Source organism: Molothrus aeneus, chromosome 5 (assembly GCF_037042795.1).
Source record: "Molothrus aeneus isolate 106 chromosome 5, BPBGC_Maene_1.0, whole genome shotgun sequence".
NCBI classification, from domain to species: Eukaryota; Metazoa; Chordata; class Aves; order Passeriformes; family Icteridae; genus Molothrus; species Molothrus aeneus.
The window spans coordinates 10,394,722-10,410,554 of record NC_089650.1 but is presented as its reverse complement, the minus strand read 5'-3'; the positions used below and the strand labels follow the sequence as shown (position 1 = coordinate 10,410,554).

The window sequence follows — 15,833 nt, the reverse complement described above, 5'->3', positions numbered from 1 at the left end:
TTTTGACATGCCTGTATATTTGCCCCTTAAAGAGAGACAAGGTGGCTCAAAGTCTGCAGGCTTGGCTTTGGGGCTGGGTGAGATCTGCTGGCTGCAATGTCCTGGGATAGAGAGCCAAGTGGGAAGATGGAGCTTTGGTGTTTCACCACAACTGGGACTGGCCAGGGTTTAAATCTGCTCCATGCAGTTTAAGAGCAATGTCTTTAAGCATTCAAAGAGCCCAAGAGGGATCACCAGATCATAAGGCTGCCTTTTCACTGTGCTGTTTCTCTGCATGATGCACTGTAAGGATAGGGGGCTGCTTGGGGTGTCTGCTCGGGGCTAAAGGAGAGCAGCAGTGTCACAGCCCCATGGTCAGGCATGCTGCTGCTGAGCTTCTTTTGGAGCGACCGAGGTGCCAGCTGGTTTGAATTTTCCAGGTTTTAGCCAGCAAAAAGCTGACTTGAGGCATGGAATTAGGCAAGTCCTCTTGGAATGCTGAAATGAGACCAGTGATTGTGCTCAGCTTTGAACAGGGATGAAACAGTTATTTTTTTTCTTGACAGTTATTACAGCTGTAATTGTGCTAATGTTATGATGCTACATATTTATATGTATATTTGTAGTAAAATGATATCTTTCCCCCACTTTTCAAAGCAGCTTAATATTTCAAGGATAAAGGTTATTATTAAGAATGATATTATTTTAGATGCTAACAGCAGGTATAGGGGGTTTGTAATTGTGCCCCATTAAAGTGTTAAATCATGGGAATTTAAACAGCCATCATCTGGATTCTATGCAATTTATTATTTATTGTGGGTGTTCTGTTTTCGGTTGATCATGTGGCCGGACCAGAGGGTCACAATCCCAAAGTGAGGTTACCACCAGGTTTTGACAGGATCTTGACTGAGATGCAGGATAGATCTCAGAACAGAAATTACTGGGAACTGTTCTTCTGATTCAGAGAAGTGTCTATATGGGATAAACAGGATTTTTCTGAATATCTTGGGGGTTATTATTCTAATCATGTTTTTCTGTAAAACAACAAAAATGTATTCACTTTCACTGTCTCAGAAATGTTAACCTTACTCATGATGATGTTAACTTGCACCCTGCCAATTACACAGAACCCTCCTGGGTCATTATATCGATAATTGCACATAGGATTTTATTTTTTTCTTGTGAAAAATCCTTTGTTGACAGAGTAGTAATGATGCCTGTAAGTTCCTTAAGTATTGCTCAGTCAGGGATATGTAAGATATGGGAGATGTCCTCATATATTTGGGGAGAAAGACAGCTTGTATTTGGCATGCTGTTAATGTTTCTATAGTTGTATTTTTTTTATTTTTTTATTTTTTTAGTTTGACTTTAAGAAGCATTCCAGGCTATCATTTTTCATGCACCCCTGTACTGGCAGAGGACAAAGTGGCAGGCAGTAATATAAAATGTCATCTAGTTTTTCTTTTGTTCTTTAATTCACACACACGTGCTGCTTCTGTGTGTTTATCAGTGTGCACAAAATGCCTATATTTGCAAGATAATAGCTGTGTAAATATTAGAAAGTCATATTGAAACTCCGTGAAGGGAAGGAGAGCAGGGGGAGAATCCTTCCTGCTACTGAGGAGCCATCTATTGGATAAAACCCATAACTGAACCCAGCACCCGTGAAGCTGTGGAGGATAACACAGTTTGTTATTGGTCACTGGTTAGCTGAAAATAATCCTTTCCTTCCCAGTGCTCTCACCCACTGTGTTAGAAGCCTGTATCCCTTCATGCACACAAGTCATGAGAGTCAGATATAGATGTGATTTATGTACTTTAGGTAAAAGCCAGTTTAATATAGCTGAAAATCCGGGATAAATCCTAATGTAGGGTGTAGGTGTGATCATGAATGGATAAGCTGGCAGTAGGATTGCCTGCCAGCAGTGGAGAGCAGTTGCTTGAAGAAGTGATAATGAAAATTTTCCCCCATATTGTTAATACAGAATATGAATAACATTAGTTGTACCTTTTTTTTTTTTTTTTTTTTTTGAAGCAGTACATGGCATTTATTTCAGTCTCAAAACCATGATCGGTTTCGTTAAAAGAAAATTTTTTTTTTGGCTTCCTGAAAATACTTAAGGGCATCACAAAACCAAATAATGAGCTGTTCCTTCCCTCAAAACATATGCAATCTATATGTTGTGTGATGCAGAAAGAAAGGATCTTGAACAAACCCTGAGAAAAATGAGGGAGAGCAGGATGTGAGCAGTAAATTCCCCGAATGGCCCTGAAATATCCTGATGGCTCTTCAAAGTGAGTGGTGGAGCTTTGCAAGAATGTTAAAAGGAGCATATGGGGCTGGAAGAACAAAGAGCAAGAAAGAAATAATGAGATTCCTGTGCATTTTCTTGAATGTGAGTCAACTGCTAAAACAAGAAATTATTATTAATCGGGAATTTAATTTAAGCAAATAAAATTGCAATCTGTGGCAAGTGGAAAAGAGCAGAGGACTGCCAGCAACAGTAGCCTTTAGTCAGCAGTTTGAGTCAGCGGAGGGTCAAGCTTCTGGATGTCAGACACTTAGCCTAAAACACTCCCTTCCTGCATCCTCCCTTCCTCGTGCAAATAACAGAGGGGAGGAGACTCAGATGGTTTAGTGGGAGGCCAGATGAGCTTTGGGAGGGGATGCATGCATGCAATGTGAAGTAAGGTGCACAGCTTGCTGCTGGTTGGGGCACAGGTGCCTGCTCCACGTGCTGGCATGCATGGCAGGGCCTGGCCTGAGCTATTCTTTCCCCCATCACTCAGTTATTTCTTTTCTTATCTCTCCACACGGAGTATTCTGATAATGTCACTCCTCCCCTTCAAGCAGCAAAACACATGTGGGGCAGGGGAAGCTCAGCTACCACACACACAAATCCAATATTTATTGTTTGCATTGCAGTAATGCCAGGAGTCCTTATCAGAGTGGTGTTATCCTGAATGTTTTGCAAATACAGAACAAGGAGGTTGCTGTCCACTGATATTTGCTGCCAATGTCTCTTGCTCACCACAGTGCAGAGATTGGGAAAGCTGGATGGGACTCTCCAGCCCCTGAATTCTGGGCTGCTTTCCGATCCTTCCCCAAGTGTGTGTGTGTGTGATGGAGGGAGCTGTGCTGGTTATGCTGTTGTGCTGTGACCTGGGCTGACACTGCCGGCCCAGTGTGGCAGAGCTGCCAAGCAGCTGCCACAAACTCCATGACATTTCCTTACCATTAAACTGAATTTCATGATGAAAAACTTAGTGCTTGTCTTAAATACCTGAGCCTGGTACTAGGGGGAAGCTGCCCAGAGTCAGAGACAGTGGCCAGTTCATTAGAGGTGTAAATAGACCTGGCTGCAGACAATCCCTTGATTTTACACTGAACAGCTACAGGAAGGGTTTCCAGCCCTCATGGAAAGCTGTGGGTTTCTCTGTGGGCCCACACAGTTTATGAAGCAACCAAATAGGAGTGTATCTTATTTTTTCCCACCCATACCTGTGGTATCTCTGTATCTTACATAGCATTTCAGCCAAGTCTGGCTTTTGGCTAGGATCTAAAAACCAGTCTGCTCCTGAAAGAGCTGTAAACACCTGTATTAAGATTATATCAACTACAAACAGTTCTGTTCTTTCTCTTAATTCACTAACAGTTAGATCTGAAATTCAAATTGATTTTCATCCCTATTCTGTGTGGGACCATATGAAGAAGGAGGCTGCTGTCTTTCAAGATGTGAGCCCTCTAGTGCCACTTGCAGCAGTATAAACTGGGGGGAGGTGGGTCACTAACAAAATCTTGGTTTTAAGAAATCCCTTCAGCTTTATTTTCAGGTTGAATTAGGCTTAATCCTTCTGTATGCTACTAAAGCTTTTACTTTTGAAGGTCAGAAAGGTGCAAAATTTTTGAGGAAGAAACCACCAGTACCTGTGGACTCTTCCCCCTCATGAATGGAAGCACTGCTATGTGCAAATCATTTTGTATTTTTCAGCAGTTTGATTTTTATGTTATCAGCATGCTTAATTAAAGATATATTTAAAACATACATATATTATTATATATATATATTTATATATACACACACATACATTGTGAACAGGTACAGGCTGTGGAGTTGCAGACATTATGGATGTAGCTGGTGAAATCTAATGATTTGTAATATCTGTGGTGAGTCACTGGAGGAGGGGAAACCTCTGCAGTGACTGAAAAGGTCCAGTGCTGGGGTGGACTGCCTGGGGACGCTGTGGGAAGTCAGGGTTTGCTGGGTTTTTAAGAACAGGTTAGACAAACAGCTGTCAGTGCTGGTTTGCCTGATGTTGCCTTGTGGCAAGGGGATGAAGCAGATAACTTGCTGAGTTCCTTCCAGGGCTCCTTCTCCTCTATGATGATGCTTTTGCCTTAAACTCTTCGAGTCTGTGTAAATCTGTTTTTATCCTAGGTCTTAAACGGTTTTCTGGGATCATCATTAGCTTCTCTTCATGGTGTTTTATAAGATTTGATGTCTGTTGTACCGATTTTACAGATGGAGAAGCTGCACCAGCTATAACTCTGCTTTACAGGCAAAAAAGGGAGTGCAGCTTAAAGCATCTCAGCTTCTGTGGAAGGGCAGTGCTTTAACCAGTAAATCATATTGGCCACTTTGCAGGTTTAGTGGCAAACTCAGCCAATAAAATCCGTATCATATTCTAATTCAGCCTACTCTTGGCTTTATTTTTATTTTTCATTTTTTAGAAGAACATTGGTCACATGGAGAAGATCTGTTTTGTTGCCATGTTTGACACTTTCTGTTCAGGTGCCTTCATCTATTTGCTGATCAGCCTGCCCCTCCTGGGGGTAGCTTTCATTTTGCTTTCATGCAACATTTTTGTAGGGACACATTCCTTTCAAGTAGCAAGCAAAGACATTGCTGTGGCTTCTGACATCAAATGCAGAGTTATTAAATGCTCACAGGGTTCTCTTATGGATGTGAACTACTGTCAAAAAATTGCATACAAGATTAGTGATGATAATATAAGAAAATAGCAAGTCCAAACTCATACAAAATCTTCTCAGCTTGTTTTATTATAAGTATTAAGATCAGATCAGACTGGCAAAAGGCTTCACTTTCTGAATCAGCACCCAGTGAATTTTTCTTTTTTGCTTTACACAAGTTATATTGCTTTGTAAGACCTGCCTGCCCTCAGACCCTCAGCCCATTCACAATAAAAACACTGCAGTGTTTTCTTCTACTGATATTAACAAATGCAAACAAAAGAGTTTTACCTGCCTGACTGAAAAGTCTCCCAGCCTCTCTTGAGCAATGGCCATACCCTGGAGTCTAACAGAGTCCAGGTCCTTCCAGAGCTGAGTATCACCTGTGAGAGCATCATGTCCTCAAGCTTCAGACATACAAATTTGAGGGCTTCTCATTTGATTTGAGCTTCTGTGTTCAAGCACAAGGCAAAAGGACACTCTCTCTGGAATGTTTTGGAATTGGATATATTGCCAGAGAAAACTGTCCTTTTATTTTTTCTGATTTCACTGAGAAACCAAATGAAGCCTGCAAGTGTTAGAGGTTGAATTTGATCCTTTCAAAGATGATTGGCAAAATGATAGTTTTAGTGGGACTGCATTTTGTGCTTCTTTTTCAAAAGGATCTGGGTAGCTACTGAAGTGCTTTACTGATAGCTTCATTGTGACGCAGGTTTGTCTTACCTAAAAAGAGGGTTGCCAAATCAAGCTTATGAAAAGCTTCCTGGATATTCATTGACTTAGCAGTATTTGTACAAGTTTGCTGAAATAATATGAGATGTGAGCTTTCTACCTGATAGATAAGGTTTCTGAAATCTATCATTTTGAGTTTGAATCAGAGCATTTGAGAAAGACCAGGAAGGTCTGTACAGTTTATTGTTATTGGCATTATATTTGCAGCATCACATTTGCATGACTTTTACACCACAGCAAGTGCTTTACAGACTATTGACCAATTATGTCATTTATTTTGATTCCTTGATTCATCATGAAGTAGATTTTTGTGTTTCTGGCCTATTTTGAACTCAAAACACAGATCTGAACTATCAGAGTGGTACAAAATTTGAGTATAATTTACAGAAAACGTGATTGAAATCAAAACATTAAGAACTAAAATTCAAACTGATACATATTTGGTAGTTTTCCTTAAGTAATTTTTTACTTCAGCTTGCAGAGAAGTTGAACAGCTTAATCTCTCTACCAAAAGCATGACCCAAGGGTCCCCTGGATCCCAGAGCATGGTGAGTTTGCCAGAAGGTCAGCTGGCACATCAGCCTCAGATATGAAACCACAACTCCCTGTTCAGGAGGGAGAGAGCTGGAGCCATCCCTTGCCTCCTGTGAGAAAAGTCATGCTGCATCTCCTGTGTGAGTGGTACATCTCTCTCCTCCTGACAGCTGCGAGGCTCGAGAGCCGGGATGTGAGGAGGGGAGGTACTGAATTCGCAGGCAACCCCCGACGAGGGGGAGAGAAATGGTGCCTCTGGCTTCATCTTATCAGAATGTTAATTAATTACTTTATTATATTATTTTATATTATATTACACTATGTTATATTGCATCTAAACTGAATCTACCAAGCACTCAACTCTGCACCCAACAGCACAGAATCTTGTGACTGTCAGCCGACAGTCCTGACACACACACACAATAGGCCCTGATAGGCCAAGGAAACAAAACACCATCACTTGGGGTAAACAATCTCCAAATTGCATTCTACTTTTGCACAAACACAGGCACAGCAAATGAGATGAGAATATTCTTGGGAAGAATTGTGCCTTGCTTTTCTCTGTGAAGGAAAATGTGGGGCTACAGGGAGGTGGGTTCTGGCGGCCTGGCCTTCCCCGGCGCCGCGCGCTCGTTCCGCCTCCGTGCAGAGCCGCTTCTCTGCAGGGCCAGGTGATGCCTAAGGAGACTAATGAGAGGAATGATACGGCCCAGAACACTGGTGTCAGGAAATATACTGCAAGGTGTCTATCTTGGGGAAGCTGTAAGCGGAGCTTGTCTTATTATATATTTCAGAGGGGATGTCTGTGTCACCGCCGAGTTAGACATTCGCCCTGTCCCACACTGCATTCAAATTATATGGGTTTTGTTCAAATCCTAGCTTTCCATTCAATTATCATTGGCTTAATGACGGGCTCTGTGTTGTACAGGGGCAAATCAAGAGTCCATCGCATTAGCACGCCATTCTTTTGTGGCAGGAATTTGTTTTTGAGGCCATTGTAACATAACTATGCAAGTGTCAGAGGACAGGATGGAGGCTATTATGGGCTTCTGCTTTTTGTGAGGAAAATCAAATGAATGTCCCTGATGGAGAAAGGAAGCCAGCAGCTGGATGTGATGACCAAAGAATGTTTTTGTGCAGTGGCACTGTAAGTACCTGGTCTGTTGTTAAATTAAGAAAAAAATGTAATTTTTAAATTTTTTTTCCTTCTACTATCAGCTGAAATGGAGGAACCCCCCCCCTCCCGTCTGTGAATTTTCATGAGATGCTTTTTCCTTATTTCTAGCACTTAACAATCCAATTATATTTGGGTTTATGCTAGTATTTGTCTCTATTGCCATTGTTAGGTTTTGGAATCAGAGTGATTTTTCCACCCTGATGGCGCGGAAAAAAATATGTTTCATTATGACTTGTTATAACCCTGGAAATCTTTTCTCTCGCTTGGGTTGAGGACGATTTTTTATGTGGCACTCTATACCGATGCCTAAAATGAAGCAGAATGAAGCATAAGGAAGAGAAGCTTTGCTGAAATATAGCTCCTTCCACTGTGTAGAACTATCATGGAAGAAAGCTTACTTCTCTCTAATGAAATACTTTTTTCCCCCCTACTATTATTCAAGTTGTTTTTACAAATGAATGTTGTTTTTGCAAGGTTTGTTTATGAAGCCATTGCTCTTAGCAACCCCTGCTCACCTGTGAGCAAATTAGATGGCACAGATCAGGTATCCAGTTTTTTCTGGATAGGATGACCTTAAAAACAGATTCTGCAACAAGACAAGCTTTTAAATTCCTAACCAAATATATTACGTGAGTAATAAAAAGAGCTCCTCAAAATGGCCACAGAGGCATTTCAGAGCACATTCCTGGGAATATTCACTTGTGCTGGTATTCATTAAGTTTGCTTTCAGCAAAAATTCTCATGAATGAAATTTTATTCAGTAGTCATTATGATTATTACTTTGCTATTACAGCAATAACCCGATGCTTTGTATAAGGCCAGGACCTGATTTTGTTTAAGGCTGGAGAAACATCTTACAGGGTCTCCAGAGAGTGTATTGTCTAAATATAAGACCAGGCTTGTCTAACAGCTCATGACTGGGAACAGCAAACCCTTAGAGGGCAATGGGTTTGTTTACAAGGAAATTCACAGCTAGAGAAGGATGGATGCAGAGCCATAGCCAATGTTACACCTTTTGAGCTGCAGGAGACTACAGTGCTACAATTCCACTGAATAGGAATGTAATTAAACATTTTTATGTTATGAAGGTAGTTTAGGTGATGGTGGCTAGTCTTGCAGATAAAGTGACTGTCTCTACAGATGTGGTTCATTACTATTTTGAATTGGTTTATCCACACACTAATGAACACACTGGAACTGGACTCTCTTGGCTTTTTGGGTTTTTTTGTTGTTGTTGGTTTTTTTTACTGTTGTTGTTGTTTCTTTTTGGTTTTGTTTGTTTATTTTTTTGTTTTGGATTTTTTTTTTTGTTTGGTTGGTTTGGTTGGCTTTTTTTTTTCTTGTTTGCTTGTTTTTTTCAATTTTAAAAACGGTCTAATACAAATATATGTACCAGGGAAATCCCTGAAGGACAGGCTATGCCAAAGAGTTGGACTCTGGGTTGTGCAATACATGAACTCCCAGGATGTTCTATTCCTTCCCAGAAACTATTCCCAGAAACAAACTATTCCTTCCCAGAAAAAGTGAACAAGATTTTGAGCTATTCACACCTGAAGTCTGCATGAAGTCTTACTTCCTCCAATCTACAGGAACATATAATGGAGCAGAGGTATCCTATCATGCTGGTGGGAATTGTGCCTAAGTCTAGGCACAAGGAAGTGTTTTCAGAGCTGCAGCTCATTTGCCGAGCACAATGTCTGTAATGGTTTTTTGTGTGCCTTCACCTACTGGTGGAAAAGCACGTCTCCCATGCCTTGGAGGTGATTCAGTCTGACTGGTGAATGTGCAGAGTCCTTCAGCAGGCTCTGGCTGCTATCTGGAGCATTGATTTTTGGGTGTACCAGGGTGAAAGATGCTCATTGGGTACAAGGTACCTAATGGAAAGGTTCTCTGGGGTGGAGGGAAGGAGCTGTTAAAGAGGCACTATTCCAATCCCTTGTGTTTTTCAAACCCCAAAATAACCATTCCTCTCTGCCCGTAGATCAATCAGAACAGTTTGTTGGCAGCAGAGCTAAGCACTGAGTATTTCTCCTGTTTTCTTGTCTCATTGCTCTCTTTTCCCATGTCGTGTGAAAAATAAATAATCTGATTAAGTTGTCTGACATTTATAATTAATTACTTCTTCCTTACTCTTATCTTGTTTGCCTATCCTTTTCTCTGGCCCTTCTTTTTTCTACTTTATCTCTCAAACATCACATCCAAGAAATCCTTCAAATGATTAATTTTTAACAGAAAAATACAGTTTACAGCATATTCTTTTCTTTTGAAGAAAAGCTTGGTCCCTTCTGTTGTCCATCCCACTGCACAAGTTGTCATGTTCTTGCACTGCAGTCACTTCTAAGTCCTTGAGCTATCATGTATTCTGTTGGTATTTGAGGAATTGAAAATCAATCACACAGCCTTATGGCTTAGGTTCAGCACAATTCTATTATGCCCACTCGCAAAAGTCAATTCAAACCTTTTGGGTTATATTTCAAAGCCTAATCAAGCTTGCTGTCCACACTGGTTGGGAGTCAGCTCACTCTTGGCCATAGGTCTCTTTATTAGAGCTTCTGTGTCAGAAATAAGTGTGAAAGAAAGTGTTCTCATAACAGTAGGATCATTCAGTGGGCATTTTGCAAAGACAAACTGCTCAAACAGGTTTTGTGGTAGGGGAATGCTTGCAGTTTTAATATGGTTCTGCAAATATGTTCTTAAATAATTGTTTAAAAAAAGGCTATCTTCTTTACAAGTGTTCACAGTTGTACTTTCTCATAAAAAGATCTCCCAATTTACTGAGGTTAGATTTTAGCCCTGTCACACTAAGCTAGTATAGAAAGTAATGTAGATGCAACCCTGAACTTAGATGGTGAGTTCCAAGCTTTGGACCATACCAACAAATGAGGGTGGTGCATCCTAGCAGATGGACCAGCTCCTCCAAGCATGATTTGTGCTGCCTCCATCTGGCAGATGCACATGGAGCCTGCATGTACAGTCTCTATGTCGGTCCCCTGATTCCCAGCAAGTGCCAAGAACTCAGCCTAAGAATATAAGCTCTGTGCAGAGCTGGCCATTAGCAATCCTCTGTGAAGGGTACATAACATATCTCTTGTGAATTGGGGGCAGATCAGTCTCATCTCACTGGGAAGAAAGCAAGGACAGGCTGTTAGTTATGGCATTTCCAGCTGATTTATAGAAGCCTCCTCATTCACTGAAAGGCTGGTGGCCATTCTGTAGGAGCCAAGCATGGACTATAAATAGGAAGTATCTCTCTGCTTCCATCCCCCATGGAAGGCACTGCTCTGTGACCCATCCCTCATATTCCTTGTTCTGCAGAGGCGCAGAGATTTTCTCCAGTGGATGCTTGACGCCTGCGACTCAGCCATGGCAGCCGGGTGCTTGGGTGTGCTCAGCCCATCTGCTGCTCCCAGACAGGATGAGGCGCCTCTGGCTGGCACAGCCCCATCTGAAAAGGCTCAGAAGATGCTAACAGAGGATGAGATAGCAGGCCAAGCTTTCCTGTTCCTGATTGCTGGCTATGAGACCACCACGAGCACGCTGTCCTTTGCCACCTACTTGCTGGCCACCAACCCGGAGTGCCAGGAGAAGGTGCTGTGGGAGGTCGATGAGTTCTCTGCAAAACATGTGAGTATGATGTGCTGCTCTGGGGCTTTGTGCAGGGAGCAAGGCAATGAAATGTATCAACACAAGAGATGGCCTAGAAACTTTGTGTCATGGTGAATGCTTAACCTTTAAAAAATATTTTACGTTATTGAAATCAACCAGCTGTTGTCAGGCTCTAAAACTACACATTTCTATTGTCTTCCTCTTGTACAACTGCTTCTACTGTTTTTGTGGTCAATTTTATTTACTGGTCTTTGTAGGAGCATAAATAGTGGCCTTGCAAATCATAAAAGCTTCAAAGTTTTGTTTTGAATGTTCTTATTTTTTTTTCTTCTAGCAGCAGAATATATGTGTAAGCTTAAAAAAAAAATCATGGTATGTAATTCTCTTATACTTCATTCAAATTACTTCTCCACTATCTGTATTTGCCAAGGGCATTTTTGTTTCCAGGAGCTGGAGTTATTTACTTGTTTTATTCATACATGGCAGGCCTAATTGTGCCCTCATGTCTGGTGAGTTCAGCTGACTTCCTTAAAGCCTGCCAAGATGTGAAGCTGCAGCTTGGCCTGGAGTATGGGTAGTTTACTTGGTAATGCTGTGGACAGAGTTGCACACAGAACCCCCTACTATTCAGCGCCAAGGAAAATATGGTTAATCTCCTCATCAGTTCCTGAAAGCTGAAACCCTAGGAAACCAAAGGGGAATTGCTGGGAGAGCTATCCTACAGGATGGGTGTGTGATATCATTCATATGACATCTTTCTGTAGATGGACATGTGAAATAGTAAACGTTTCCATGAAAGTGTGTAGAAATCTGAGTGCAATCAGTCATTATCTGGCTGGTTCCTTAAGGATGTTTCACATAGGAAGTCCATGCATATGGCCATGTCTACATGGACAGGGAGTGTGCTCCTGTAGGCACAGACTCATTGTCCAGCACAGCTGCTTGTGGGGGCTGTTGGGTACACACTCTAAGCACCTCAGGAGTTTATTCTGGAGTAGTTAAAGACTAGCTCTGTGTGTACCAAATTTCCCTTAGCAGCTGGTCTGGTCCAGCTCCAGCTCAGGGACCCCTTGCTGTGCACTTGGAGTCTGCAGTGTGAGTCAGTGCAAGAGGTTCACATATGGGTGTGAGTCTGATTCAAGCTGGAGAACTAAATGGAGACCCTGGCTTGTGTATGGTCTGACTGAGCTGTCGTTCGCTATTAGCAATGTTTCAATAATAATCAAATTCAAATGATTAATTCTTGACTTTCTTGGTTCTCTATTAATATTTTGCTGATAATTTCAGCTTTTGCACTATCTAGGAGAATTTATGAAGCTAGGGACACTTGTGGCAGTTTCCCTAGTCAGTGCAGAGAGTTTGCACTCAAATTAATTTCTGCTCTGTACAAAGTCTGTATGAGGCTCAACTCAAACTGGTGTCCTCATCCCAAATCATGCTGTCCCACGTCATAGATTGATTGGAAGTACCTTTCAAATAAATTTCCCGTACTTTCTGAGTTGTCAGGTTTCGTTTTAGATGGTGCATATATGGCTGTATGGCCAAGTAGAAGAGAGGGAAAGAAAGATAATGATTCATCTGCAGTCCTTGATAACAGGAAATTTGTAGATCTGATCTTTGCAGCCCCATCCTTCAAAAGATTTCCTTTTATAAACAGTTCATGATTTGACAGGGGGGCAGGAGGGGGCAATACACTGCTCAAGGAGCCCATCCCAGAATAAGGAAAAGGGTGCAGCAGTTCAGTCCCCTCAGTGACTGCAATTAACTACTTTTAGCCTAGAAAATGAGATCTATGTGAACGGTTTGTGAGTTACGGGAGCAGCAGCTATTTTAGAACTGGGTATATATAGATGCTGTGTTCAGTTGTCATGCAAGAGAGAGGAAGGGAGGGACACAGAAGCTACAGGCTCAGTTAGTTATCAAGTCAGTTGCTAAGAAATTTGATTAGGTTATTGCTTTGCTCTTCTCAAGGTGCTCTGCAATTTTCACAAAGGAAGGGCTTTAGAAGGCCAAAACATGGGGAATGGTACAGTCAGATTGTTTTGACATGTGGTGGAAGACTGTTTTGATTTGCAGATATGCAAGTATTAAACACAGTACCCTCTTCAGCCAAATTTATACTCAGGTAATTATAACTACAAAATGTCCTCTACCACGTCCCCCTTCTGTCCTCCATCCATTTCAGTTGGCTGATGCAGCATGTTTTATTGCCCTAATCTGTGGCGTGGAGCTGCAGTCTGATTTTACAGCAGCTGCTGTGTATCATCCCAGAGATGATTGTACTTTGGTGGTGGACAGAGTGATTTATATACTCATTTACCAAAGTTTATAAAGACATGTGAGAGCTATCTGAGAAAAGGTGCTATAAATGACAGGCACAGTTCCAGCTTTTTGGCACACCAGTCAGAAACACAAAGCATGATGACCTTGTAATAGCCAGTAATGGAGCAAGGTTGGTCCATCTGGGCATACAGCAGTATTTTGGTGGCTCAGGGTGTTGTACTTGGGGACACCCCTGCCTTTGCTGTGATTTTCATTTGTCTGTCTTGCACAGTGGGTATGTTGGGAGAGCATAAAGGGGATGGAGAAAGCTGAGTCAATGCTGGGTTAGAGATCCCTGGCAAGGCATGGTGCAGTCTGCTGCAGTGTGGTGCAGAAACACAAAGCTAGGTGCTGCAAGTGTCTAGTCCCAGTGCTGGGAGTCAGATACCCAGAGGAGACAGGACCATGTTATCCTGCTCTGTTGTGTCCAGCCAAGTTTGTTTCAGAGCTGTCTTGGGAGGTCTCACTGCCAATCTCTACCACACAGCCTGGATAGATGGCACTTCCAGGCAGGTGTCCTCAGAAAACAGTGTCTGAGTGACTCATGGGTTGTCATCTTTTTCTTTTTACCTCCAGGACCATCCTCATCTGCTTGCTAAAGGACATTTTAGGTCTTTTCTTGACTGACAGCTCAGTGCTGAGGCTTCATGGTGTCTCTTTGTCTCAATATGAGAAGAGGCACCTGCCCTATTTTAGAGTCTGGCAGGCAGGAGAAGCTCCTGGCCTCAGTTATTGTAGAGGACAGGACATTGCCCCCTCACCTCTATCTGGGTCTTTAGGGTGTAGGGAAAGGGCTTGCAGAGCTTTTCATCTCTGGGGAAGCAGAAAGACAAAATACTGAGTGGTGATTACTTGTCACCACACACTGTATCTTCCCCTACTACTTTTGAATCCCTGTGTGTGCTCCAACTGTACTGGAAAAGACAAGCATAATTCTTCTAACGCACAAATAAAAATTCAAATTATAAAGACTTTGACCTGACCCTCTTCATAAATCCCTTGGGAGTGTAGTGTGTGCCCTGTGAAGGGCAATCTGCTAAAAATAAGATGCACCTATTTGCTGCAAGCTTGTTGCTGGGTGTGCAGCTTGCTTTGATACCGTGAAAGCAAAATAAACAAGATGAAAAGAGAGTTAAATATGAACTAGTGGGGGCAGGACGCCTACCTCTATGTCTGCATAAAATAATATTGCTTTCTGCAGAAACCACAGATCTGGGACAGCAGAGAGGGGTCAGATCCTCAGATGGGTTAAACTCTGGTGCATGTTTGGTATTAGTACAGGTATGGTGATATGCATCAGCCTGAGAAGCAAGCCTGGTATGTACCAGTAAAGGAGGGCATGGGGAAAAAAAGAGAAAGGTTGCTATTTCAAGACCAGATTATTTTTACAGTGTTTGTGGCTAACCATCCCTGAACTGTTAGAGGCTATACAGTTGTGAATGAGATGTTTTTTATCCACATTCACCAAGTGAGAAAGAATGCACACATGGTCTTCACCTCTCCTTTTCAGTCAAAAATGATCCCTGTGCAGAGGTTTTAAGGAGCCCTTCACAAGACATATTTAGGAACAGTTTTTGCACATGTGACTGATTATCTTATTGTAAAAGCAAGTTGATTTTTGTTTGTCTGTGTGTGTGCTTAGCAAAACCATAGAAAGCCTGGAGCACACACATTCATTTTGAGCATATGAACACTTGCTTCTGAGTGCCACTGTGTGCTCTGAGCTGCTCTGTGTGTTATGTCCTAAGCCGCAGAGCTTAGGGCATGAAAAATTGCATCTTCCATGCTGGGGATTCCCTCAATGTGGGGATTCTCTTTTTTCCTCTATTCCCATTTTAGCATTTAAAAATGCTAAAATCTCTCTCCCTTCCTTGTCCCTGTTCTCAAGCCTGATTATGAATTATTTTTTTGTTGTTGTTTTACTGGACTGCACAATTTTAGACAGGAAGAGTAATGGCACAAAACAGAGTGCAAAACCACAGGTGACCAAGCTGGCTTCTCATAAGAAGTTATTTGTTACCCTGATGTGGAATGTGGTGAGTGGGTGTGGGTATGTGCTCCTGATCAGTTGCAAAGTAAACACATCAGGTTAAACCAATGAAACTAGGTCATTTTCTTGAGGGGGAAAAGCAAGCCTGCTTGGGGCAGCTAAGGAGGGCAAAAGAGGTGTGAGAACGATCTTTTCTGTCTCTGTGCAATAAAGAAATCCATGCCTGATGGTGCAGAGAATAGAAAAGCCTGGAGCAAGGGCTCCCTGAATTCTAATCTCACCTTCAGGAATAATTTACTGCCTATTCTCAGTAAGGGACAGCCAAGCCTCGCCTTAACTAATGGGTAGATTTGGTGCTACAATTTTGGCGGATTTTTAGCTCATATCTATACAAACATGTCATTACTTAAAGAACCACCGGAAAAAGGTTGCACTGAACATTACAGAACCTGAGATGTGTTGCTGCAGTGATATGTGAGGCTTCAGGTCTGGTGAAGGACAGAGTAGCAGCTCACTGCTCC

The 15,833-nt window shown here is 42.0% G+C and overlaps 1 protein-coding gene across 1 annotated transcript in view; it reads left to right on the top strand.

Annotated features, from left to right (window-relative positions):
* TBXAS1 (thromboxane A synthase 1) overlaps window positions 1–15,833 on the top strand; it is a 228,166-nt gene that overhangs the window by 151,557 nt on the left and 60,776 nt on the right. The window contains exon 9 of the mRNA XM_066549880.1: window positions 10,710–11,018. Within this exon, the coding sequence (XP_066405977.1) occupies window positions 10,710–11,018 (309 nt within the window). The remainder of the gene's footprint in view (window positions 1–10,709; window positions 11,019–15,833) is intronic.